The following is a 25,848-nucleotide window of genomic DNA, read 5'->3' as shown; positions in this document are numbered from 1 at the left end:
GACAGAGAGACAGGCAATGGACAAAGAGACAGGTCACAGACAGATAGAAAGACAGCAGGCAGGTAGACGCGTAGACACAGAGTCAGTGGATGGTTAAACAGACATACAATGGACAGACAGACAGACAATGGACAAAGAGACAGGTCACAGATGGTTAGAAAGACAGTAGACACACAATTAGTGGACAGTGCATTTCAGCCTGTCAGTAGCATAGAAAATACCTTGTGTGTCCTCATATTCTTTTGAGTCTGGAGAAAGGTTGTTCAAATAATCTACAAAAAAAAATCAATGAGGTATAAAAGACAGACTTAAATATTATCAGTCTTATGTTGAAAGGAGTACGGACACCGTACCTGTGAGCAGCATGCGATATTGCAGGATGCGAATGACGACCTGCAGCAGCTGATATTTCAGGGGAACATTCCCTCCCAGGGGACTCTGGTGCTGCATGGAAACAGGGGAGCCCAGAAAGTTACCGATCAAAACAAACAACACAGTTGTGGCAAGACTTATAGATTATCTATAATTAGAAAGAGCCACATTTATCTGTCGTGTACCTTGATATTGTCCAGTCATAAGAAATTAAGGAAAAAGTATTTATTCCATAGCACATTCGCAGTAATCCACACACACAAACACTTACATGCACACAGAGCACAGACAACGGAAAGGACAGCATTAGATGGAAATCACCATTCAGAATAAAACAAAAGAAACAGAAATACGATCTCAAGGAACACAAAGATGGCTGACCAAGGTCCCTGCAGGGATATTATTGGACTGCAGGGTTTTAACTGGAGAAAACTGTCAAAACACTGAATGTAAAATAAAATAAATCAAACGGTAACAGATTCTGACAGGCCCTTATTCATGCTGTCACAGAAGAGCCCAGAGCTACCATTCCGGGCCCAATCTGCACTTGTGAATCGTCAGATAATTGCATCAACGTTAACAGCCTCTCGCACGGTGACCCTGCTAATTCAATAGAGCACACAGTCCTTCAGGACCAGGGGGCTCACAGAGTGTCTGGAGGAAGGGGGGGGGGCACGTTTCATTCATTGGCACGGGGCTTCGCTGGAAGATCCTCTGGGCTTTGAAGATAATCAGGGCGCTGCGTGGAGGAAGGGGTCGCGTCTGTTCAAGGTCGCCACCATTGAGCCGTCGTGTTTGGGCGGCTGCTAGAATCGCTTCAGTTTTAATGCTGTGGGTGGGGTTGGCTCAGACAACCTGGATTCAGCAGACAGCATATAGGGTTTACAGCAGAAGCTTTTTATGCAGCGTTTCTGTGATGTAATCACTGCACTGTTCTAGTGTGTTTCTGACCAGCAAGAATGCTATGCTGGGCCCCAGGGTTTTGTACTAACTGTACATGTCATTCATATCCTTCTCTTGTAATACAGCTGCCTGAACATCCCAGATCACCAGGCATCTCATCACAATCTCTTCACTTACACAACTCTGCTTCTAGTGGTCTGACGACATTGTCTGATAACCGCTGGGTCCCTCTGTAATTTCACTTCTGTTCCCCCCTAAAATCCTGTTTGACGGGAAACACTAGAGGAGCGGGCGAAGGCACCCAAGCTGTGGAATATGTTGCTGCATGAAACAAGCATGGAAGGACTGATGGCTGTGCTGCTCCTGTCGAGATCTTGGTGGCAAAAGTCTGAGGAGTCACCAGAAGATAATGGCAGAGGGACAGGCCCAAAGAAGAGGCTCGTACTGAGCTGAACTGCCGTCTGAGCCGTCGGAGGATATTAATCAGAGAGGCGGGTGAAGCAGCGGGGGCTGGTGTTCCTTTGATTAGCCCGGACTCGACCACTTCTTCAGCTGTACGCTGTGATTCCTCTGCCTGTTTCCGCTACACCCCCTTTCCCCTCAGATTTCCCATCCAGATCTGCCATACGGATTCTGTTGTCAATTTTTCACTTTCTCATTTTTATTTTCTCCCACCAAATGCCAACACAATAAACCCACACACACACACATACACACACACACGTGTGCATTTGAATTCATATCTTTATGGGTGACTGTCCTTTCATTTCTGTGGAAAACACCATAATCCCAACAATGACGACCATAAACTGTACCCAGCCCTAACCTTAACCATAAGTAACCAAACCAAATACAAGACTAGTTTTCTGATGGCAGATTTCTATAAAATTGAGCTTACCCATTGTGGGGACCGAAAAAAATGTCCCCCAAAATGTAAAAATAATTTTAATCACATTGTGGGGACATTTGGTCCCCAGAATGTAACATACTGTATACATACCCCCCCACCACACACACACACACAGAATACAGAATAATTGAGATGGTGTTAACCTTTTGGTCCCTGCTGCTGATATGGTCAGGCGTAATAGACAGTTCATTGTTGTTATCAGGGCTCCGCACTGAGCACCTGGCTCAGCACAGGGGGGGGTGGGTCAGGACATCATGCCCGTCTCTGCACCTGTGTTCCCCATGCATCTCCTGCATATTCTAAATATGTCATCATATTCACACAGCATCTGTTAAAACCTCACAGCTTCAGTTTAATAATCCATATGTTGATTTTTCTAACTTCTAACTTTCTAAACACATTACACATTAGGGACAACATAAGTAGTCCAGTGATTATTAAAATGTTTTTAATGGTATGGAGAAGATGGTACCGCTGCAGTATTTTGAAATATCTAAATTCAAGAAGACAAAAACAGACGGCAACCCTTCGCTGTGATGTTGCATCTGTAAGAAATTTTATATGATCCTCTACTGATCTTTTCTATAAAAAAACCTTTGCAGCAATTTAAATCCACAACATGGTTCAGATGATTTTTCTGTTTGATGCTTGCAGTTCCAGCTGAAAGGGACAGTGATACACAGGAAATAAATAAGCTCTAGTTACTGCTTTTATCATTTGTCTGCTATGCCTTCAAGGCAGTGGTCACCTCTGACTAGCAAATCTCAGTCTCTCAGTTTGGAAATTTTGTTTTCTGTGCTGTCAAACCCAGGAATTTCAGTTAGGGCAGGTGCTTATGAATATTTATCAGCCCAAAGACAGTGTGCCTGTCAGCTATGGGCTCCTAACAGACTCTAATCAAAATTGATATGTGTAGGATCCTTGTAGCAACCAATCATTCAGAATCAAAATACGTCCTGGGCCTTCCTGTTCATGAATATTAACGAGCGTCGCAACAGAGAGCGATCTTTGCCAGAGATTCCTCAGTGCTGGCTGGGGCTCTCCACAACAGAACAGAGATCTGGGTTTGGCTATGGAAAAATTAAACACTTTTAGGTGGATATGTACGGGAATATGCACAGAATAAGAGTTTTTTAAAACACATGCAAAACAGGCTGAATTTTAGTGATTTATCTATTTAGAAGGTATGTACGATCAGAAAAACAGATTGGATTAAGATGAAAAAGTGCCATCCAATCTGTCCAATCCCCATCCCCCGACCTCCTCAGGTCCTCCATGACAGCTGATCCATCGAGATACGGAGGCGAGGCCCATAACTGAGCAGCCTGCTGTGCGATAACAGCCTGCAAAGCCAAAGATGGACTACATAGTGTGAGAAGTTAATATGGCACAGAGGGGACCCCTTATTATAGAGACCCCAAGAAAACGAGCTGACTGACTGAGAAACAGACAGAGAATGGAACGTTTTTAAGGCTAGACAAAATGAAGAAAAGACAGGGCACCTGATACTGGACAAATCACAGCAGATAATCCTGTTCCAGGTGACCTCGTAGCTGGCTGAGGTCCTGTAGAACCCAGCAGAACTAGGATGGGCAACTGATAGCATCCTGGGGCAACTAGGAGACCCAAAGCTTTCCTTTAAGTGCCACTTGGTTTTTTTTCTCTGAGTGTAACAAAGCCCTGTGTCAGCGGTGTCCCTCAGTCTCTGATGTTTGGAGACTGATTTGTCACACTGTCAAATTACTGCTAGTGGTTAACCATTTGCATGTTAACCAAACACAGCAAATGCGTCCATAGACCATAACAATCCATCCAAAGTCTCTTAGTTCTATATTTTCCCAAAATGCTACTTTTTACAGAGATCTTTGGATGGGTGCTTCAGGAGCAGCATATCTGAGCATGAAGCTGCTTTAAACTCCTTTACACCGAGCAGCTGGTGTCTTCAACAGTGTTGGGCATTTCAGGTCCAGAAGTTAGAGCTGAACCAGTTGGGCATAAAGAGTCTCTGGAAAGAGTACAGAATATTACAGAATACTCAACTGGTTGGTAGAAACAAAATCCTGGTCTGGATTTGTAGCTTCTGGACCAGAAATGCCCAACACTCCAAAGATGTAAAAAGCAGAATAGGACACATAATATAGACATCAAGAGCAGTGAAGACAGAGGACCGAGAGACAATTAGGCCTTAGGGCAAAGACACTGGGTGCGATTCACTCTTAGAAACTGAGAGAAGGCAGGGCCCCTCTGCACTGTTGTTTTCCTTTATTTCTGTCTTCACGGCGGCTGTAGGCCAGACTCCTCTGGGAGCGGCTCATTGTACTCTGGACTTTCCTTGGCTTTTCTCCTCCACACCCGCCTGCACGGGATCTGACCTTTCAGAGCCGGGCTCCTCTGCGGTTCAGCGAGCATCGCGACGCCCGTCGTGCGGCACCCACAATGCACCGCAGTCACACTCTTTGTGGCGATAGGGATCTCTGGGGCTTTTACGAAGCCTGAAATGCCAGATGTTCATTATCGGTCCCGAGGTGCTGCTTGTTCCGGCCTCGTTGGCAGCGAATTACGCTGACCCCTACAAACTGTTTCCTTCGCAGGGCCAGAGCCAAACCCGCGGGCCGGACGTTATCGGGATCAGTGCCGGTCTGCCAGCTGCGGCACAGCTGAGCCAATCACGCCAAACGGCCTTTCCGCTCAGCGGTACCCAGACTAATTCACTCCAAGAAATAAGCAGGGAAACTGAAAATTAGCTTCCATGAGCCAATCGATCTTTCCGAGTTTACCTGGAGCAGATCTATATCAGAAATGAATATGCCAATACTTAATATTGCGGGAAAAAATGGTTGCGGTGAGGTGTACCTCAAACTGGCGGGCGATGGAGGAGAAGGCAGGTGACCTATGGCGGCTGTCGTCCAACAGGGTCATGTTGCGGTCATACTGCGCCACATAGGGCATGAAGATGGAGAACTCCGCCTGCCGCGTAAGGAAGATGTCAGCCATCCGAGGGCTCTCCTCCCTAGTGATCAACAGACACGATCAGGGAACCTCCTGCATAGACAAGCATCACTGACCAGCTTCAGAGGTTCAATGGTTGGGGAGACTCTGTGATCATCTGACAAGCGTATTTCTCACATATGCTTGTGTATAGGGCCATTGAAGATGCATGGATCGGGGGGGCAGCACTTTGTAGGGCCCCCAAAATGTAGAGTTGGGGCGCCTCAGCTCGCTAAAATATACTGATGTGGACTCCCCTGCCTTGCTTGGCAAATTCTATCTACTATTGGATCTGTATTTCTTCAGATTGAAAGTGCCCAAGGTGATATTTTGTTGGGGGGGCCAAAAATTTCAAGTTACCCCTTTACTGGTCTGTATGGCTGTATGTATTTAACTGTATAAGTTTCTGTATGTATATGAATGTGTGTGTGTGCGTGCGTGTGTGTGTGTGTGTGTGTGTGTGTGTGCATGTGGGTATACAAGTCTGAGTGTCTTAGCCTTTTCATTTGCTTAATTGTCTGTGGAAACAAAGATCTGCATGTCCTGGGTCTCTGAATGATTGCTCTCTCTGTATGTGTTCAGGCTGTTAACTGCCACCTATAAATGGATGTGTATACATGTGCATTTGTGATGTATGACAGTGCTCACCACTGTAACATGCGGTTCTCCAGCTCATCCAGTAGATGGCAGTGTAACAGGTACACCTCTGGCAGCAGGTTCAGGATCTCCATCAGCTTCTCCTCTTTCAGAATCGGCTGTCCGTCCTCTCCTACTGCACCACCAACTGCTGCCCTGAAATCCTGGGGGAGGGTGGGGGGTGTCAGCCTTCTTAGAATACTGCTTGTATCACATCTGCTACCGTCTGAAGGAGTCACACCATCAAAAAAGGGTAACAGCAGCCGTGTTTGAGATTGTGGGGTCAATAGCAATCCTATGTTGGCTTCAAACTCCATACAAAACCTTGGAAAAGCTCTTGGTGTCACTAACCATCAAACACAAAACATATGTTGACAGGTAGCTTGCCTCACAGCTCAGATGAATAATATTAATGTTTCTTCACAGAAAGCCTTCAGAATTGGATCGATCTTAGATACAGCGTGTTCAGATACAAACTGCTCAAAGTAATGCATCATGAACCGCAATCTCTGATAGCCTGGCTCAGCACCTCAGATTCTTCACGGACTCAGATTAGCTCAAAATTGCAATTTATCACTGAAAAAGCGCATCACACATATTATTCTCGCTCTCATTTCTGCAGTAACGTGCAAATAAAAAAGCTCTTTGTTTCCATAACTAGTCTCTAGACTGTTCTGATGGAGAGGGATGGTGGCGTGACTGTGCGTCTGAGATCGTACTCCTCAGTGGTCCCTTTATGAAGAGGTGGTCTTTGAATCCATCCCTTGTAGAAGGTTCACTGATCAGTCTGTAGGTTCTGGAAATAAAAGGCAGGGGCGGCCATGCAACTTGGTGCCCCACCAGACTTTGGGAAACACCCCGCTTGAGTTCACGCTCTAAATTAAACAATAGAACAATAGGCGCGGTGTTTCGCTGTGAACTGCTCTACCAGTGATCTCTCAGATGCACTCACGAGGGTGTGTTCAGAATCTGTGCACAGTCCCACCTTACAAGGAGGAACAGTGACTAACGCTGAAACCATTTTCTACCACGAAATCTGTCAGAGCACCAGTGTTGTGTCATTACGCAAGGCACAGTTTCAGGCAAAACAGACACACTGCAAGGTTGTGGGAGTTTCTCCACACACAAGGGCAAAGACACACACTGGGTTTACTGTGAACTTATGACTATTACCAGTTTGTCGTGATACATCACCTAGGCCACTAGCACTGCATGTGACTGAAAGATCAGTATATCGTGCTATCAGTATATCGTCACTGTCCAGTGAAAAACATGTATCTCCAAAAATCCGCTATTTCTGGAGTGTGAAAAACACATTCTCTCAGAAACAGCTTTACAAAATAAACTTAAACCAGTGAAATGAGACCCCCTTCTCACCACCAATAGAAACCTCTGTTTACACAGCTGTCAATGAATGATTTAATACTGAAAAATGTACTTACGTGGATTTTTGTCAGTGAGTCAAATGTGTCAGTGTCAGCAGTATACAAACTAATCTTTTATATTCAGAACTAACAATTATGTTAGCTAGCTATCTAACGGGCAAGATTAAGTTGCTAAAAATTAGCAATATAAAGTAATCCGCTACATGACCGTCATGAATACAAATGTTAAGTAGTACAAATATAAATATTAGTTAAACTGATGACTTTGTAAAACATCAGTTCATTGGTCAATTAGATCGCTAACCCCTGATAAACAAATGTTTAGACGCCTTTATGGCAGGATTAGCCATTCTGTTAGGTCAACGCTGTCCGCTTCTGTTTTGTGTGGATACTTCACTGTATCAAGAATGATTTTCGTGCACTATTCATAAAAGGAACAATTTCACAGAGGGATATATATAAATATTGATGTAAGACCTCCTGCAGATAAATGACAGTGCTCTCTGTTTTCCTTTCATTGCTGTGTCCGTCTTCCCCTTACAGTAAATGGTTTGTCTTCACTTGGTTTTGCCCCTTGAGAAAGAAAACGCCATATGTAATGAGAAGAGCTTCTCTAATGATCCTTACTGTGTGATATTTATGCTTCTACCACATTCTCCTAACTTCACTGGGAATTGCCTGCAGTAATAGAGAATAATGAGCCTTCCTTTCCAAATGCAGCCTGTTAAATCCCAATAAAGGAAATCTGCCTTAGTGCAGTCCAAAGTACATAAGTTTCTCATCTAGTGTAAAATGCCTAACTAGTATCAGAAATCAATGGTCAAGATGATCTAATATCGGAGATCAGTGGTAATGGTAAAACTTTAGTATCAGAGATTGGTAGTCAGGCTGATCTTGTAATATCAAAGATGTGTGGTTGGGGTGAACTGATAAGAGATCAACAGTTATGGTGATGTTAATGTCAGAGATCAGCAGTTAAAGTGTTCTTAATGTCAGAGATCAGCGGTTTCACAAAAAAATGAGTCTTTTTAAAGAGAACAATGATACCATGGGAGATTATAGCTCAGGATCTTACCCTGACCTTATTCCTTGGTCTCTAGGCATTGCTTTGACATAACTAACGGCACTACTGAGGCCCAGCAGAGTTAAAGGTTAGCTAAACAAACTCATTTCATATTCGTTTCACGTCAGCTTGTGATGGCTTTCTTTGCATAAGCCTTTTTATAAAGAGGAAGTCAACTTTGCTGGATCAACACTGATAGTCCTGAGCGACTCCTTGGCTGGGCGAGGTTGCTCATTTCTCCACAGAGCAGCAGAGAACGAGCCATACCGGGTCAGAAGACATGACGTCATTTGCAGTATCACTGCACCTTCATGTCTAGTGCTGGTGACACTTCCACATGTCTATCTACTGTAACGACAGTGGAATAGTGATCACATGACCCATCCTTCAAGTCAGCTTGAATCATCAGTTAATTCCGGATCCAACAGTTAAAGAGAATGAACAGTGAACCGAATTGTACTAATATGATTTCCTAAACTGAAATGTTCAAGTACATTCAACAGCAGACATCAGGGAGCAAAAGCTGAGAAGATAATTTGAAAGCAATCTTACCTACTGCTGGGGACAGTGCATGTACTAATATAACATGGGCTAATTCAAGGATCAGGATGCCTATCAAGTGCCAACAGAGTGAAACTGACGGTAAAAGGAAGTAATTGCCTTCTCAGTAATAATACTGGTTATGGCAATTAAACATAATTAATACACATACTAAATGAAAGAATGTTTTCTACTCAGAGAAGTCTGTTTATTAACTATATAAAATCCTTATATTCTGAGATTAAATATAGTGCACCTCATCAAGTATCATTTTGAGTATATTATATATTCTGTATTTCCAAGACATGAATATACTGACAAACAACTTAAAAGACACAGGAGAAACAAAGAAAAACTGAACAATGGACGCATGACTATATAAAAATCTTGAAGAAAATGTAGAAATATCATAGAATCTAACGTTCATGCAGCAAGAGAATGCATTCTGATAAGCAGATGGGGAAATGGGAAAACTCAGATCTAGGAGAGCATGGGACACAGGCTGATTTTTTAAAATCAATGCGAGTGTTTATGGAGGAAGGAATCCAATGCAAGAGATCAAGAATGAGCAGGATGGAAAACTCTTTCTGTCCTACTGTGCCCCTCTGACACAGACACACATTGACTGCGACACTGCAGACAGAACTGATTTGTGCTTGTTCATTATTAATCAATCATGACAGTTCATATATTACCTTGAGGCACTATATTAGTTAACTAATTAGTTAATAATGGTAAGACCACTTGAGAGGGCATAAATTACTTAAATCGTTTAATACTCAAGAACAAATCATGAACTAATATAGGTTTCCCCATGAAATACATGAACTGTCATGATTTATTAATGATGAATGAACATGGGATCAGTACTTAATGAACACTTAGTTACTGGTTAATTAATACATTAAATAAGCATGTACTAATACATTATTCATGTCCCCTCAAGTAAAGCGTTACCCAAAAGGTTGAGTATCTGTGGTGAGTATGTTAACAATATTGTATATCTAATGAAAGAAATCTGTGACTCATATCATGGTGATCTCCACTGGGCCTCGAACCACCAAGTTCCAGGCATGATCTGCCACTGTCTAAGTGTAGAACCTGTTAGCCCAATACCCTCCAGATGCTGCCCCACATCTGCCTTGACACACACCACCTCATTTTAAAACAGGAACCCCCAAAGTCTCCCAAAAGTTTAGGTCACCACCATCTGCCGGAAGACCAAGACTCTGCTGAACTGATGATATGATGAATGTAGCTGAAGTCCAACAGGTCAACTGGGGGCAGCTGCACTGTTCTACTCTCACCAGCATTTCCCTGAGCCCCAGCACCATAAGACACTCAGAGGCATTAAACACAGAGAGCTTAGAGTGTGACCCAACAGGGAAAGAATCAGTCCCACAAAAGGCACTCGGAATCATCTCTAGGCAAGAGCAATGCATGCATTTTATATCTTTATATTGTTCAATACACAGAGATAAAACAATAAGTATCTTACCTCATGTAAGAGTCTGAGTCCCTTTACATGTCTGCAGAAAGGAAGAAGATGCTGTCAAGATGTTGTCAAAATGGCCAAAGATAAGCCAGGAGTACAGTTGACTTCCACTGAATTTAAATATTGTGTATGTGCAATACCGTTGATTTGTATGTATAATTAAAAATGCAAAGGGATAAAGACATGGAAAGGGAATATATTTCAGAACAGTGCAATTAAAATACTAATAACATGCCCTTGTACAACATAAAGAGAGTGCCATCACAATATCAAGCAATAATATACTCTCTGCCAAAACAAAAATGCATTGGTTAGTATACCTAAAAGAAAACATATATTAATTTTGAAATGCTAATTGTAGTACCTGCCACCAGTCAACACTCCAGTTAGACGACTCTCTGTCTCACCTGTGCATTAGATACACCTATTGACTACTTCCCAATTAGGCCAAACAGTGACTCAAGAACCTCTGTGAAATGAAACCTTTGTGTACTGAGGCATGGCTGACTGTGGTTGCAATATGTAGTGTTCTGATCTTTTCCTGGTGTGTCGGAATTGCTGATTTGAATCTGGTGTATTTGACCTGTTTCCTGGCCCTAGCCTGTCCTCTGGAGTAGAATTTGGTATGTTGTCTTCCCAGTAAAGAATCTGCTGTGCAGTTGGACTTTTGGGCTGATTCATTACACTAATAACAAGATGAAGTGCACTGCACTTGCTTAGCTATTGTGTTTTGGTTTTATGGACCATTTGCTGTTAAACCTCATGGGGCCACTGTGGAATCAAATCACTCATCCAGATACAATGAACCATGGATGGTGTGGTCTACAACAACAGAAACCATTATGAGCTGAGTTTCCTCATCGTTCCTTACTGAATCCACTAAAGAAATTCTTTTTCTATAGGATGACAATCTACGAAGTCCTCTCGTCCAAAACATGGATGCCCAACCCAGCAATACCACATGTGGATTTAATGAGACAATATGATTGCCTTGGAGATGAAGAACTGTGATGTGGTGTTGATGAGATCCTCTGATCACCTGCAGTAAAGCCCGATGACCAAAGGCATTTCGATTCAATTGAATTATTGCACAGCTGCTTCACTCCTCAAACAGCTCCTTGGATTTATTTGCATAAAATAATTCCTGCATAAGACTTTTTGTGCATGACTTTGTTCCAGAAGACATTTTAAAATATTTTATTTAAGTTTTAAAGTGCACATTGCTTAATGTTATTACAGAATTGTGCTTAATTACATTATACACTCACCTAAAGGATTATTAGGAACACCATACTAATACGGTGTTTGACCCCCTTTCGCCTTCAGAACTGCCTTAATTCTACGTGGCATTTATTCAACAAGGTGCTGAAAGCATTCTTTAGAAATGTTGGCCCATATTGATAGGATAGCATCTTGCAGTTGATGGAGATTTGTGGGATGCACATCCAGGGCACGAAACTCCCGTTCCACCACATCCCAAAGATGCTCTATTGGGTTGAGATCTGGTGACTGTGGGGGCCTCTGTAGTACAGTGAACTCATTGTCATGTTCAAGAAACAAATTTGAAATGATTCGAGCTTTGTGACATGGTGCATTATCCTGCTGGAAGTAGCCATCAGAGGATGGGTACATGGTGGTCATAAAGGGATGGACATGGTCAGAAACAATGCTCAGGTAGGCCGTGGCATTTAAACGATGGCCAATTGGCACTAAGGGGCCTAAAGTGTGCCAAGAAAACATCCCCCACACCATTACACCACCACCACCAGCCTGCACAGTGGTAACAAGGCATGATGGATCCATGTTCTCATTCTGTTTACGCCAAATTCTGACTCTACCATTTGAATGTCTCAACAGAAATCGAGACTCATCAGACCAGGCAACATTTTTCCAGTCTTCAACTGTCCAATTTTGGTGAGCTCGTGCAAATTGTAGCCTCTTTTTCCTATTTGTAGTGGAGATGAGTGGTACCCGGTGGGGTCTTCTGCTGTTGTAACCCATCCGCCTCAAGGTTGTGCGTGTTGTGGCTTCACAAATGCTTTGCTGCATACCTCGGTTGTAACGAGTGGTTATTTCAGCCAAAGTTGCTCTTCTATCAGCTTGAATCAGTCGGACCATTCTCCTCTGACCTCTAGCATCAACAAGGCATTTTCGCCCACAGGACCGCCGCATACTGGATGTTTTTCCCTTTGCACACCATTCTTTGTAAACCCTAGAAATGGTTGTGCGTGAAAATCCCAGTAACTGAGCAGATTGTGAAATACTCAGACCGGCCCGTCTGGCACCAACAACCATGCCACGCTCAAAATTGCTTAAATCACCTTTCTTTCCCATTCTGACATTCAGTTTGGAGTTCAGGAGATTGTCTTGACCAGGACTACACCCCTAAATGCATTGAAGCAACTGCCATGTGATTGGTTGATTAGATAATTGCATTAATGAGAAATTGAACAGGTGTTCCTAATAATCCTTTAGGTGAGTGTAAGTAATGTTCCACTGACTTGTTCAATAATTGTTTTTCTCCTGTTTTTGAGCACAGTGTTTCATTGCATCATGCTGCAAATATCAAAATTGTTGCATATGGGATAAAAAGTTTAAGAAAACCTGCAAACAAGATTGCAAAAATGCAGATTATGTAAAATAGAGAGTAAAGAGACAATTGCAGTTTTACTTCCAAAAGCACAATAAAGAGGACATCTGAATGATCTGTAAAACAAACTTTGATGGTTACTTACATTTTCTCAGATTCCACCAGATCTTTGGCAATGTAAAAAGCTCTAGATCGGCCATCAGTCTGTATCAGATAAATAAAAACATGAAAAACATAATAAGTGAGTAAGTGAATAAATCTTGTGTGTCCAAAGTACTGGTACTGCTTTCTCGGTTCCCTGATGATTAAAGAAATAAATTCCTGCTTGTCAAAACAAGAATGATTCCTTCTTGTTAAATAAGGGAGTCAGAAACAGGAGACAGTAGAAAGAAAAAATAATTCTGGCTCCAGGGCTTCAGTTTTTAATATGCATTCAAATTCAACTATAATTTACAGAATCAATGCCTGCTTTTTTAGCTGAGAACAGTAAATCCATACATTAAAAGATTTAATACCTGGTCCATAAAATTTCTCATCATATTTTGTAACTGTATTTGAAATCCTATCTTATAGTGCTGACATCTTTTAGCATTATTGTATCTGCTATTTTTTCATATACATCATGGCAAAAATACATCAAAGATGCATACACAATCCGCTCCTTCATACTGAATGTGATTTATGTTCTTTCTCAAAAGTTTTCTTCAAAATGGGATTAAAAATGCCTGGCATTTAGTTATTAAGGCAGCTTCCAGTCACAGGAACTGATTTGACCTGATCCAGGGAACAGGGAGGTATTTTAACCAGTGGATGAATTTTGTAATCTGACTAAAATAGTCACATTCCAGTATGCACTGTAATCTATGGGACTTTCAGGGTCAGAAACGACAGTAAACATTGGCACATTAAGTTGAAGCAGACCCAAAGATTTCAGTGTTACAAGTTAAGAGGTTTAGAAGATGCTCGTCATTTTCTACCACTTCTACTCAGCAGCCTCTTAAGAACTTCTAAGGATCTTAGAAGGTTGCAGATCTGAAGATGATCCCCTGTTAACTTGATCACTTTTCAATTGCAGCATTATGAAGGCTGTTTGTGGGCCCGTCTGTGTGCCATGAATAAAATAATATCAAATATCTAATGGAATCATGGATTCATTTTAAGGGATGACCTGGGTATTATATAGCTGTGCGTCACTCACGTGTCTGTCGTAGCTGTGATCTGTACAGCCATCATCATCCTCCGATGTCCGACCCTGGTCTTCCTCAGCCATTGTTTCTCGCACCATCCTACCCGACAGCGGGCACACTCTGAAAGGTTCTGTGTATGCACTGCACCAACCAAAAAGAGGGAAACCATCAGTCAATTGAGCGCTGAACAGGCTAAACACACCAGCAATACTCATAAGGAAGAAAGACACACATGAAGACAAAACAACACTCAATGGCCTGAACCCTCCTCACGGTCCAGTCAAAGCATTTATTTGTTATCTGTCCTGAAATCACAGCTTCATTCTATAGATGAGCTGATCCTGAAGAAGAAAGCGGCCTGCTGTATCTCACGCTCCCATCTATCCGAATCCAGCTGTGTTGCTTAGCGAGACCTGTGCAGAGGTGGCACCTTGCGGGAGAACAGCAATGTTAAGATAGGATTTCTCCCGGACGGTGGGCTAGTTCACATCTGAGCACACGTACTGATGAAGGCTGCAGCAGGGTGCGCGTGACCCTGATGACATCAGCACATTCTGCAGCCTAGATACCCTACACAGGTGATGTTAACAGCTACTGTGTGCCAGGGGTCACAGGGTATGCAGCCAGGAACCCAGCTGGCAGGAGGACCCTCATCCTTCACAAGACCCATTCCCATGTTACCCTCCCATGCTCGACAGTGCCCTCAGGGGAAAATCTGCCCCATTTTTTGTGTCCAGTGGGAAAATTCAATAAGACATGGTACAGTGATTCGTTTAGCGCGTTTATTCTTTCGTGTCCCCAGTGACCGGCCTTCATTGGGCCCTCTCTCTGCCCTCTGATGTGCAACCTGTTCCCGGAGAGAGGTACAGCGAGTGCCGAGTGACCCCAAAGGTGGCTCTTGGAGACCCTGCACCCTTTCCAACCCTGACTAATCCTGAGTGAGCTTAAGCCCAGTTCTTCTTGTCAGTGAGTTTCTCAGGTAGAACAAGTGAATGATTTGAGATCAGGTTAAGACCTCACGTACAGACGCTCCGGACAACGGTCATGTTACGATGGGTAAATGTTTCTCACCTTCAGTACATTATTCAATAAATTACATGAGATATTAAACACTTAATTATAAAATAGGCTTTGTATTAATGACTGTATTAATGAGTGTTCTAAGCATGTTTAGGCTAGGCTAGGCTAGGCTATGATGTTTGTCATGCTAGGTGTGCTGTATTAAAATGCATTTTCGCCTTACGATATTTTCAATTTACGATAGGTTTATCGGAACATAATCCCATCGTAACCTCGGCGAAGACTGTACATTGCTACTCTACGACCTACTTAATGCATACAATGGGCCATATAAAATACAAATATAATTTGAAGATCATTAGGTGAAGTGGCACCTCGTACATACATGTGTGCGTCAGAGTGCATGGATGACAGACCACGTTAGGGTGTTAATGATAAGGTTAGGTGTTAATTTATGGAAGAAAGAAACCTGAATACTTAACTTCTGTTGTACCGTTAAAGCCACGTACCTGCTTTAAAGCTTTTGTAGATAATCTGACTCTATAATAGCTATATAAAAGCGTATGTTAAACTGCCATATATACCAGTGTTTCTTAAGCCTGACTTCAGAGATCCCCAGAGAGTCCACATTTCGGCTCCCTTCCAGTTCCCTGTGCACCTGTATCAGGTGTTTTGTGTTCTTGATTGGTTGGGAGGGAACAAAAATATGGACTTTCTAGGGGGTCCCTGAGGACGGGCTTAAGAAACACTGATATAGATAGTAATATGTTGGTCATAAATTCTGACTAACGGTGTATGTTGATCAGTCCTGGAAGACCTAAATGGCCTCCTTCTCATCCCCATCTAACTTTAGACTGTCACCGTATCCTTATATTAGCAAGCATAACTTATGGAAAAAAGTTAAGAAGCTTAATCGTTACCACTAATGTAATGTAATTATGACACCCACTACTTCTGCAGCCGTAAAACTTTATTACACCCTTTAGCTAAATTTACTAACCAAATTACGAAGGACATTACATGAACATTTTAACAATACCGTTCACTCCCATTTAGCAAGCTTTGCAGAGGCTTATAATTCGCAATTCAATAAAATTAGGTGTTGAGCATTAAAGTGTTTATTGTCAGTATGTGTGTGCGTGAGTTAAAGTGTACTTTCCAGGTTATTGCACAGTGATACCACCAGGGGTGCTGTGGCTGAGTAGGGTGGCAGTGTGTGGCTCAGCGTGTTTGAGTCCCAGTGTCCGCAGGATGGTACCACCATTGGGCCCCCAAGCAAGGCCCTTAACCCCCCATTGCACCAGGGGCTGTTTGCCCCTGCTTTCTCAAAAATGTATGCTACTTTGGATGAAAGCATCTACTAAATAAATAAAAAAGTAAAATATTAGAGACATTTTCACTAAAAGCTTTTAGAGGCACCAATATTTTGTGTGACATGAGTAAATAAATCCTTGCTGGTAACTGAAGACCCAGTAAAAGTGACATGATTTATGCTTATCTCCAGCTTATCTGCTAGACTGCTGACTCTGTTAAGCACCATTCAGATCACTGGGGTGGCACCTGCGGGTAATTTTTCCAGAGACCATGAACTTGCAGGTGGTCTCTGAGTCAGGGACACGGTGACTCTCCTGCTGGGATGGGACTATACCTCAGTGACCCAGTATGCATCTATTCACCCCCTTTACATGGGGAAATTTTGTGTTTCCACGTGTGTCTAACCTGCATGTTTGCCATGACGATAAGCAGAACCATTCATCAATGACATGAGCCACATTACCTATGAAGTTTTACCCTGGATCCAGTGATTTCATTATAAAGTTCTGAAGGGTCTGTTCCAGGCAATGTTTCTCGTGTAGTGAAAACAACATGGACCCTGAGTCAAGACAACTTTTGTTCTTGAGGTGACTTTTCATGGCAGGCACTGCTTCTGTGTGTATATGACTGGGACAAGGTGTGGCTTGTTTTTCTAAACGCAGGGGAGTCTGGGAACTTCGCACTCCACGCCCTGCCCCAGTGGTTACGGGCCCCTTGTCCAGCATTTCCTGTAAACAGTGAAGCGGAAGCTGCAAGGCAGGACACTTCCTCCCAGGAGATGACCTGGAAATGACCTCAGTGCAGCTGATGTTCAGAATGACCTACGCCCAGGAGAAGCCTGGTGCACATCACTTCGCCTGCTACTGGCCCGTAAAGGAAGACTAGGAACCATATTTATACGTAAGACCTGCAAATAGGCCACTTATAAGACTGCTAGTCAAATCAGACATCATTTTTCCCTAGCTTAACCTCTCGCCATTAATCTGTATTTATGCAGTTAACACTTATATTGCTCAATACATCTTAAAATGACCACCACAATGACAACATCTATCTATTTTATCTTTATGTGCCTATTATGGATGCCAATTCATCTTAAATGTCCACCTTCGAATTTAGGAGGAAAATTGAAACCATGAGGAACAAGGGAGACATACATGCACAGAGCCAGCAGGAATCAAACCCAGAGCCCCGGAGGTGACAGGCCAGAGCATTGTCCTGGTGATCAAAATAACCGCATACATTTAGCACACCAGTATTTACGTAGCTCAGATCATGAAATACAACATGTTTAATTCTATTGGCTAGTGAAAAGCAAATGCCAACAGATGGTAGCTGCAATGTTCCTTACTAAAATCAAACCAGCAACAGGAGTGACCATCAACAGCCTCAAATGGGGGTGGATACCATTCCCTCCAGCTTCTTAAACCCAGAAGCCATGGTCCATCATACCATCTCCTCACAAAGCCACCAGAGATAGTGAGCCCCCAAAACAAGATGTGGTCTCAGACTTCATGTTCAAAGTCATGGCACCTAATCATTCATATCCTGCCAAATGCATTTTGTAAAAACACATAAAGTGCATATTTCCCGTCCCCAGTTAAAAATGCATGAAATCACAGGTGACGCTTATTATATTAAAAAAGAGCTATATTACAAAATAAATACCTCAAAGACAATTTCCTGTCAACAAAACCCTTTTCAGTAATGAGCCACACAAGAAATGTCTAGATGATACTCTCAGACCTTCCGGCAGTTCTGGGAAAAATAAAGAAGCACATTCGTTTTGTCACCCACCGTGCTACAATTGTATGTATTTCAGCACTGACTGTTATTATCCACGGTAAGCACCCAGGACTCTCGCTGCTCGAGACACTAGGAGGCACATTCAATCAGTTTTTATTACTGCAGCACCAGTCTGTAGCACAAAACTACAGTAGGTAGACCTGTGAGGACATCACTCCAAGCCCCAACAACGAAAGTGTGTACAGTACAGGAAAGGATGGGGCTCGGCTGCAGGTCAAGGGCAGTCAGGAGGAGGACAAAGAGCCGGTTTACGTAATGGTAGGGGGTGGAAGGGCATAGATTACTGATGGTGATGGGGCAAGGGTGATAGGGAACGAATACAGCTAGCAGAGGGATACTCTGAACAGTAGAACAGTACGTGGGTATGTCGGAAGGTAGGTATCTATACTTTTCTTACTTCAAGTAGGACAAAATGGTGGCAGTACAGCAGTGGAGTATTTGGGGAGGGCAGGTTGAAATAGTATAGCAGTAGCTTAGATACTGGGAACATTGGGGATATTAGGGCAGGGTAGAACAATTCAGTGGCACAGGTTCATATTTATGCGCTTTATGTACAGTATTGTTCGCTTGTCACTGTGTTACTATCTCACATTTATAGAATATGGGGGCAGAGAAAGCTCTCGATGTACAGTGACACATTCTCAAAACATTTTCGACCTCAGTTCACTATGAGATTAGTATTTGACACTCATTTTTCAGTAATTCCTTCCTAGTTGAGTGATAACAAAAGTCTGCTAAGTGTCGCCTTTACTGCATTTGGAAAAAATTGCTTTTCATGAACAGGAACCTCCTTGGTGCCACTAGAAATGGCATTACGTGGGGAAGAAAAATGTCTGATACCGTAAGTTTGCGGGGATCGGTCTGGCTGGACGTGTACGATAGCATAGCAGAAGAGGAGCTTTTCTGAGCATCTACATTTGGCATAACATAGCCAGACAAGCTCTCCGTGTAGGTGCTTCTGGCCTGCCTAGCCAACCAGATGCCACACTGACTCCATAATGAGGTCCATAATGAGCACAGCCTTGGGTCTGGGGAAGTCGCCCATCACCATTTAGAATAGCTTGGTTATTACCATGTCATCTGACTGCTATGGTCAAAAATCAGTCTGGAAGAAATCTATGGAAGTACTTTAACACTCAGGCTCTTGATAGCTTATGTTTCAAGGTAATATCTTCAACATCATTCTCTATAAATTATAGGTCGCTATGAACAGAACCCTAACCCTAATCACACAAAGACCACTATGAACAGAACCCTAACATTAATCTCATATAAGTCACTATGAAAAGAGCCCTAACACTAATCTCACAACAGTATTTAACCCTAAGCCTACGCCATTGGCAAAGAAGTGTTTCAGGCTTCAATGAGATGCTGAAACCCAAACCATTACAGGTCATAAACACACAGTGAACCTTGTGAAAATGCATAACAAACCCACAAACTGCAATTCCAAAACTACCACCAAACTTACATCTGCATCACATTCAGAAAGACCCCCCTAAACCAATAGGCTATGTATTTGATTTAATCCTTATATGAAACAAAGTGATGTTTTATGTAGTAAACAGACATACTTCATACTTACACCCGCGTCCCAAAGCAATTTATCGAGTACAAGGTCACAATGAGCCTGTAGCCTATTGCTAATCAGGAAACACTCAGAGCAGGATTCCACTCCATCTCACTGGATACACTCACTAAGGGAAACTGGTGCCAAATTGCCTAAAAGCACCTTTTTGGACCATGGGAGGAAACCAATATAGCCAGAAGAATCCTTTGTGATACAATGAGAACATCCACTGAGCCACAGAGCCATCCTCCACTATGTGGCCATAAGTTATCTCTTGCGTTTTACTATTAACATTTTACATATTTCAGTTATTGCAAAATAGAATAATTCATTATTTAAAAACAATTATCTTGCATTGCGTTGAAAGAACCTTCGAACGCACTTTGAAGACCTCTGTGTCACTCTGACATATCACTAGACTGGAACCTCTCAAGGACGTTGTAAGGCTAACATGTTAGGAAACAGACACATTCCACTTTACCTTTCAGAGTCTTGCTCTGGTGTTTGAGGTTTACTGTCAAATCCGGCAAAGCTACTCATGTCCACATATCCGTCATTCTCATTGGATGTGGAGTGTCCCCGATTGGGGTCATCAAAGAACTCTGTGAAGGTCCCCACATGGACCGGTCTCCTGGGTGGGACTGGGACATTCTCATAGTCTGAACTCAAGGCAGGTATGTTCTCATAGTCAGAAGTATCTGCACTTGGGAAGGAGATGGACCTCAGTTTGGTCAAAGGAAGAGGCATGAATGGTGGCCCAGAGCGATCCTCAAATGACTCCACACGAGACACACGGCGGTTGTTGGTTTTGTTTGTACTTTTCCTGCATGGCCCATCATTGTAAAATAGGAAGGTGGTCAGGGAGTCAGAGGAGCGTTGAAGTTTCCCTGACTTGCAAAGAAGTTGTGGGGAGCTACCTGCACTCTTTTTCTCCATGGCCCGGAATCGGAATGGCCCATGATGGCTAGACTCCGACGATGACCGAGAGGAAGGGAAATTTGTGTCTTTACTCTCTGTCTTTCTTTTAAACTTGAGCGCCAGAAAGCGCTTAAAGGAGGTCTTCTTCTTCTTTTGTTTTTCTGAGGAGTCATTCTCAATCAATAGAGAAGGGGAACTTTTGGTGATGGGCTTCTTGGTGATGTAGGCTAACTCGAAAGGAGGTGGGATGTCAACCACAGAAGTTGGTGTGGACATCCCACTAGAGGCCTGGTGACTTTTCTGGGAGAAGCTTCCAGATGACGTGATGACACAGGGCAGAGAGAGATTGTCATCGATCCTCTTCATCCTTCCTTCTTCCCCTGGAGAACATTCATTCTCCCTGTAGGCATTCATCGGCACATCCCGTCCCTCCATAGAAAATGACCGGGGGTAGATATTAAAGCCCCTATGTTTGGACGAAGGAACAACATGGTTGAAGTCCACATCCTCACTAATTCTCAGAATACCATGGCTCTCATCTAAAGACACTGTGTAGTAGTCATGGGTCAGACATTCAGTCCCGGGCTCCTCAGGAACAGTCTCAGGCACATAGCCAGGCACTTTTCCAGAAAGGGAGCGTGACCGTGTTACAATGCTCTTTCTTTCCAGGGACAGGAAGTTTTCCCCCTCCGAGTCCAGCCCGGCTTCCTCATAGACATGTTCATCACTGATGTTGTCCCTCTGTGTATCCAAATCCTCAAAATAAGGCACAATGTGGCCTTCTTCATCAGTGTCATCCTCAAGGGCATCTGAGGTATCGGCGAGCACCAGTCGATTAGTGTGCTCCGTTCCACTGAGGTCCATATCTGCTGGCACGGTGATAGCACACAGTCTGAATCGTGGCTGGCAGTTTCTCGGATTCAGAAGCGGGAGACAAGGCTTTCCTGTCTCTTTAGATTCCTTTGGTGATTTCTTTTGTTCTGTTTCCACTCTCTCTTCATCATCACCGATTTCAACATAGTCTTCCGAAGATGGACATTCAAGCTGATCTAAATTCACAGCTTCATCAATATCTGCATAGTCATCTTCCTTTTCCTGGCCTGATTCTACATTAGAATTTATAATTGTAACACTTGGGTGTCCTGATTCAGGACTGACACACTGGTTAGGGTTAACTTGACTTTCATCCACATCATTCACTTCATTTGCTGAAACATAGTAAGGCTCCAGGTTACTATTGCCAGCTGGGTCTAGACCTTCTGATGTGCTGCTGATGTTCCTGTTAATGTCTGTGATATTAAGTACGTCTTCCCCAGGGACTGACTCAATGACCGAGTAAGGTTGAAAGCCCTCCCAAGTATCCTGAAACACCTGGGACTTATCAGAGTTATCTGTGAGGGTCTCTGGTTGAGCTGAATCTGTGTCACATGGGGGACCAATCACATCATAAGTGCATTCATCCAATGATAAAGGAACTTTGCAGATATCTAACACCAGAGAGAGTTCCCCACCAACAGTAAACCTGTGACAAGGTAGACATCCTTCACTGCAGTTCTCCTGAGAAGGTGCACTTTGTAGATCTGACTCATCCTCACTGCACAGTTCATCTGTTGTCTCTTCTGGATCATTCCGGATTTTGTCACCATCCCTAAATGGGCTCTCATCTTCCTGCAAGTGTCCTATTTCATGCTCATGAGATGATTCCCTGGCTGATTCATGTTTATCAAATGCCATGCTATGGTTTGGGAGTTCATCAGCCTGTGGAACGTCTTCTTCAGCATTGTTGCTCCAGGGTTCTAAGCTCTCCATATCTTCGAGGTCACTGATTTCAGCACTGTGCAGTGACTCAGGCGTGGATTCCACATCACAAACCTCAACCATGTCAGCAAAATCACTGCCCTCCATTTCTATGGAGTTTATCAAGTTCAGACCCTGCTCCTTCAACTCGCTCTCCCCCTCTACCTTCTCCTCTTTGACCTCATTCCCACAGAGTGTCTCTGTCAACTGCTCCTCTTCATCACAGGATTCCACAACATGCCTCCCAAGTTGCACCCTTGTTTCCTGGCAGGCTTTCAGCTCGTGGTCCTCCTCTGATTCCAGGTGTCCATTAGCATGCGGGCAGCCCTCTTCCTTCTCTGGCTGCTCTGAATTGTGCAGCAGGGAAGGCTTGGGTGCGATAGGAGGTCTGGCACCCCGAGAGACAACGCGAGGTCTGGACATCAGGGTAGAAGGCAGCCTAATAGTCAGATGATTCAAAATTCTTGGCTTTGAAGAATGCGGTGACTTCAGATACTCTGAAAAAAATAAAAAACAAAAGAGAAAATGATCTAATGCTTGCCTAAAAATAGAAACAAGCAAGCACCTGTTGTATTAATACCCATATTTCAAACTGTATATCATAAATATACAAGTGTGTGTATATATATATGCACACAAAATAATTGGGTGTTTAGTAAATGTAGTATGAGGCAACAAAATATTACATTCCTGTACCTGCCCAACACATATTTGAATTGCATTTCCTTGGCTCAAACTATACAACACGACTATTTTGAGACACTTAACATTCATCTGGAAATGTGAACGTCATGATTAACAGATAGCTTGATTAGAACGTGAAAAATGTGATAGCTAAATGGTATCATACAGAAGGCTGGAAACAGCATCTCCCACAGGTCAGAGCTGAGCTGAATGAACAAAAGTGTTGTTATGTTAACACACATATGTGATAGTTATTAATGACCTAAAGCAGAGCTTAGGAATATAGCATTATGCACATTTTCATCAAGAAATATTTGTTTTTTACGTTTTTTATAGGGTCCCCCCATAATCAGAATACCCTAAACACCCACAGAATTATCCTGCCATCCTGCACCTACATCTGTACGCGTCCCTCTGAACTCAGCACACTTTCTTCTCTTTTTGCTAAGACGTTGTTTTCCACACCACTAATTAACTATTTCAGCAGACTCTGCATGACACTGTCGGGAAGTGCACAGGGAAAAGACGACAAGCTGTGCACTGGCTGCTTGCTCATCCAATTGGAGTCCAGCATGTGCGACACCACTGGACTTCCTCCTTATTGTTCTTCCTGTGATTCTCAGGCGAGGAACCCCACAAGAGCCTCCCTCTCTACTGATTTGTAACCCCGTCAGAGCCACTGTGTCCCTCTTTGTTTTCTTCAGATTATCACAGAACAATAAAAAGCAGAGACAACAGCAGGAATCTCACACAGCCCTTTCCAACAACAGGATATGCACATTCACAAAAAAACTCAGGATGCTACACAGCACAGAACATAACTTTGCCTGCAGATAAATCACCATATAAACCAATGGCGTAGGTTTGCTTTCTACATTGGTAGGGACCAAATCAGCTCTGAACCTCTTGCCCCCTAAACACACACAGTACTCCCACAATATTGGAAGGGACATGTACCTACTGTCCATACCCAAAGCTATGCCCTTGATATAAACACACCGTTTAGACCCTATACACAAAGAACAAACCGTTAAACTTAGTTGGGGCACAGTGTTTATCCCTTTTCATTTTGCAAACTCTTCGCCATCTAGTGGCCATTTATTGTGCAAAATCTGCATATGCACGAGCTCTTTATAAATACACTAATCAAATCCTAGAGAACAACAAAATGACTAGAAACGTGTTTTCCATATCACAATTTCCAATCTGTATGTCTTACACGGTTTTGTACAGCTCACAACCTGCAATATACACAGGAGAACAGCAGTTTTGAAATTCCCCTCAAAAAGTTAAAAAGCAAAATGAATATTAATATGATTGCTTCTAATAATAGCATAAGAATATTAAAATGAATGCTTTACATTATTATTATTATTATACCTATATGGATATGAAAAATATAGTGGCTGTTCACATGAACATTGGTATAATTGTGCGTAATCTTATTATAAATTATATTGTTTCACTTTGTTGAACAACTACATAAGACCACGCTTGTCGATTAACAAATAATATGTCTATATATTTTTATTTTATTTTATTTTGTTTTATCACATTCATATAGCCTATCTCCCGAAAGCTACGGCACTTATAGAGTTGTACCGTTCCGGGTACCAATCTCCTTAACAAGCTGGTCGTTCTCGGGTTAGAATTGCCACGAGATACTACTACATTGCAAACATGCATATGGCAAGAAAAACAATGATAGGCCTACTACATATATATTAGTTTGTTTGGAACTTTAAATAATGTACTCCAAAGAAACTCAGAAACTCTTCATTCGGTATTTTCACTGTTAGAGTGACAAATTGAAGAAAAACATAGATCATTAATTTTGTTTATTAGAGACAATTGATAAAAAGTCACTTGTATTCTCTGTCAGCCCGCTTTTCTGAAGTGAATACGGACCTTACCTGTGTTCATTTTGAGACATCATCTGCAAAGGCACCCAGAACCTCTCCTCGGCACTCGTTCTAAACAAAAAGCGTGCGGCGCATCCGAAGGTAGGCTGACTGGCTGACTTACTTCCAGATATGTCCACAAGCCAGAGCTAAAACGGCGTGGGCGGATGGGTGATGCTCCTGAGCGTGTCACATCGCTCCAGCTGTGCTCCAGCTGCGCTCCTGCTTTCGCCGGCGACGCGCCCAGTCTGGCGGGGGAGCGCGCATTGGGGGTGCGAGGTGTTTCCTCCCCTCCGGGTGGGAAGCTCTTATGGGCAGGAACTGTGAAGAAAGCGCTCATGTGCCCTCCACTGCCGGCAGCTCCTTCCACCGTAACTGCAGGACGCTGACGGGCTCAATCGATCGCACATGCTTGGATAGGAATTATCGATTGATTAGGGCAGTATTTTAATAGACTTATTATACAGAGGTATAATAAGTAGCTGTATCCTTCTGTTGTAGTTTTGTATTGAACATTATACAGATAGTTTTAATATTGGATATTAACAGACGCATCTGTTTTATAAAAATGTTACCTGAGTTGCATTCTGTTGTTGGTGCTTTATCGTGATAGATATAATCTGATAATTATACATTCCCGGTAATAAAAGCAGTGGCAAAAACGCAGTATCTCGTGCATTATTAGCTTGGAATGGATTTATTTCCCGGACCACCGGCACTTTTGCTGAAGTTGTAGACATCGTACAATTAAAGGCGGCATTTATAGAAC

General features: G+C 42.8%; 1 protein-coding gene across 5 annotated transcripts in view; it reads right to left on the bottom strand.

Moving 5' to 3' along the window:
• Positions 1-25,355, bottom strand: part of LOC111839849 (FYVE, RhoGEF and PH domain-containing protein 5) — a 38,026-nt gene extending 12,671 nt beyond the window's left edge. For 3 of the 5 annotated variants that reach the window (XM_023804117.2, XM_023804119.2, XM_023804120.2), the window contains exons 1-9: positions 25,092-25,355; positions 20,261-22,991; positions 14,081-14,210; positions 13,028-13,086; positions 10,296-10,326; positions 5,822-5,973; positions 5,039-5,195; positions 354-444; positions 222-272 (exon numbers count right to left, since the gene is read on the bottom strand). In XM_023804117.2, coding sequence (XP_023659885.1) covers positions 222-272; positions 354-444; positions 5,039-5,195; positions 5,822-5,973; positions 10,296-10,326; positions 13,028-13,086; positions 14,081-14,210; positions 20,261-22,991; positions 25,092-25,101 — 3,412 coding nt within the window. In that variant the 5' untranslated portion in view covers positions 25,102-25,355. The remainder of the gene's footprint in view (positions 1-221; positions 273-353; positions 445-5,038; positions 5,196-5,821; positions 5,974-10,295; positions 10,327-13,027; positions 13,087-14,080; positions 14,211-20,260; positions 22,992-25,091) is intronic. The other 2 variants (XM_023804118.2, XM_023804121.2) reach the window with 2 other exon arrangements.
• Positions 25,356-25,848: the final 493 nt, after the last annotated feature.

This window comes from Paramormyrops kingsleyae, chromosome 8, assembly GCF_048594095.1.
Source record: "Paramormyrops kingsleyae isolate MSU_618 chromosome 8, PKINGS_0.4, whole genome shotgun sequence".
Lineage (NCBI taxonomy): Eukaryota > Metazoa > Chordata > Actinopteri > Osteoglossiformes > Mormyridae > Paramormyrops > Paramormyrops kingsleyae.
The sequence above is the reverse complement of the archived record's forward strand: the minus strand, read 5'-3'. Positions and strand labels throughout refer to the sequence as shown.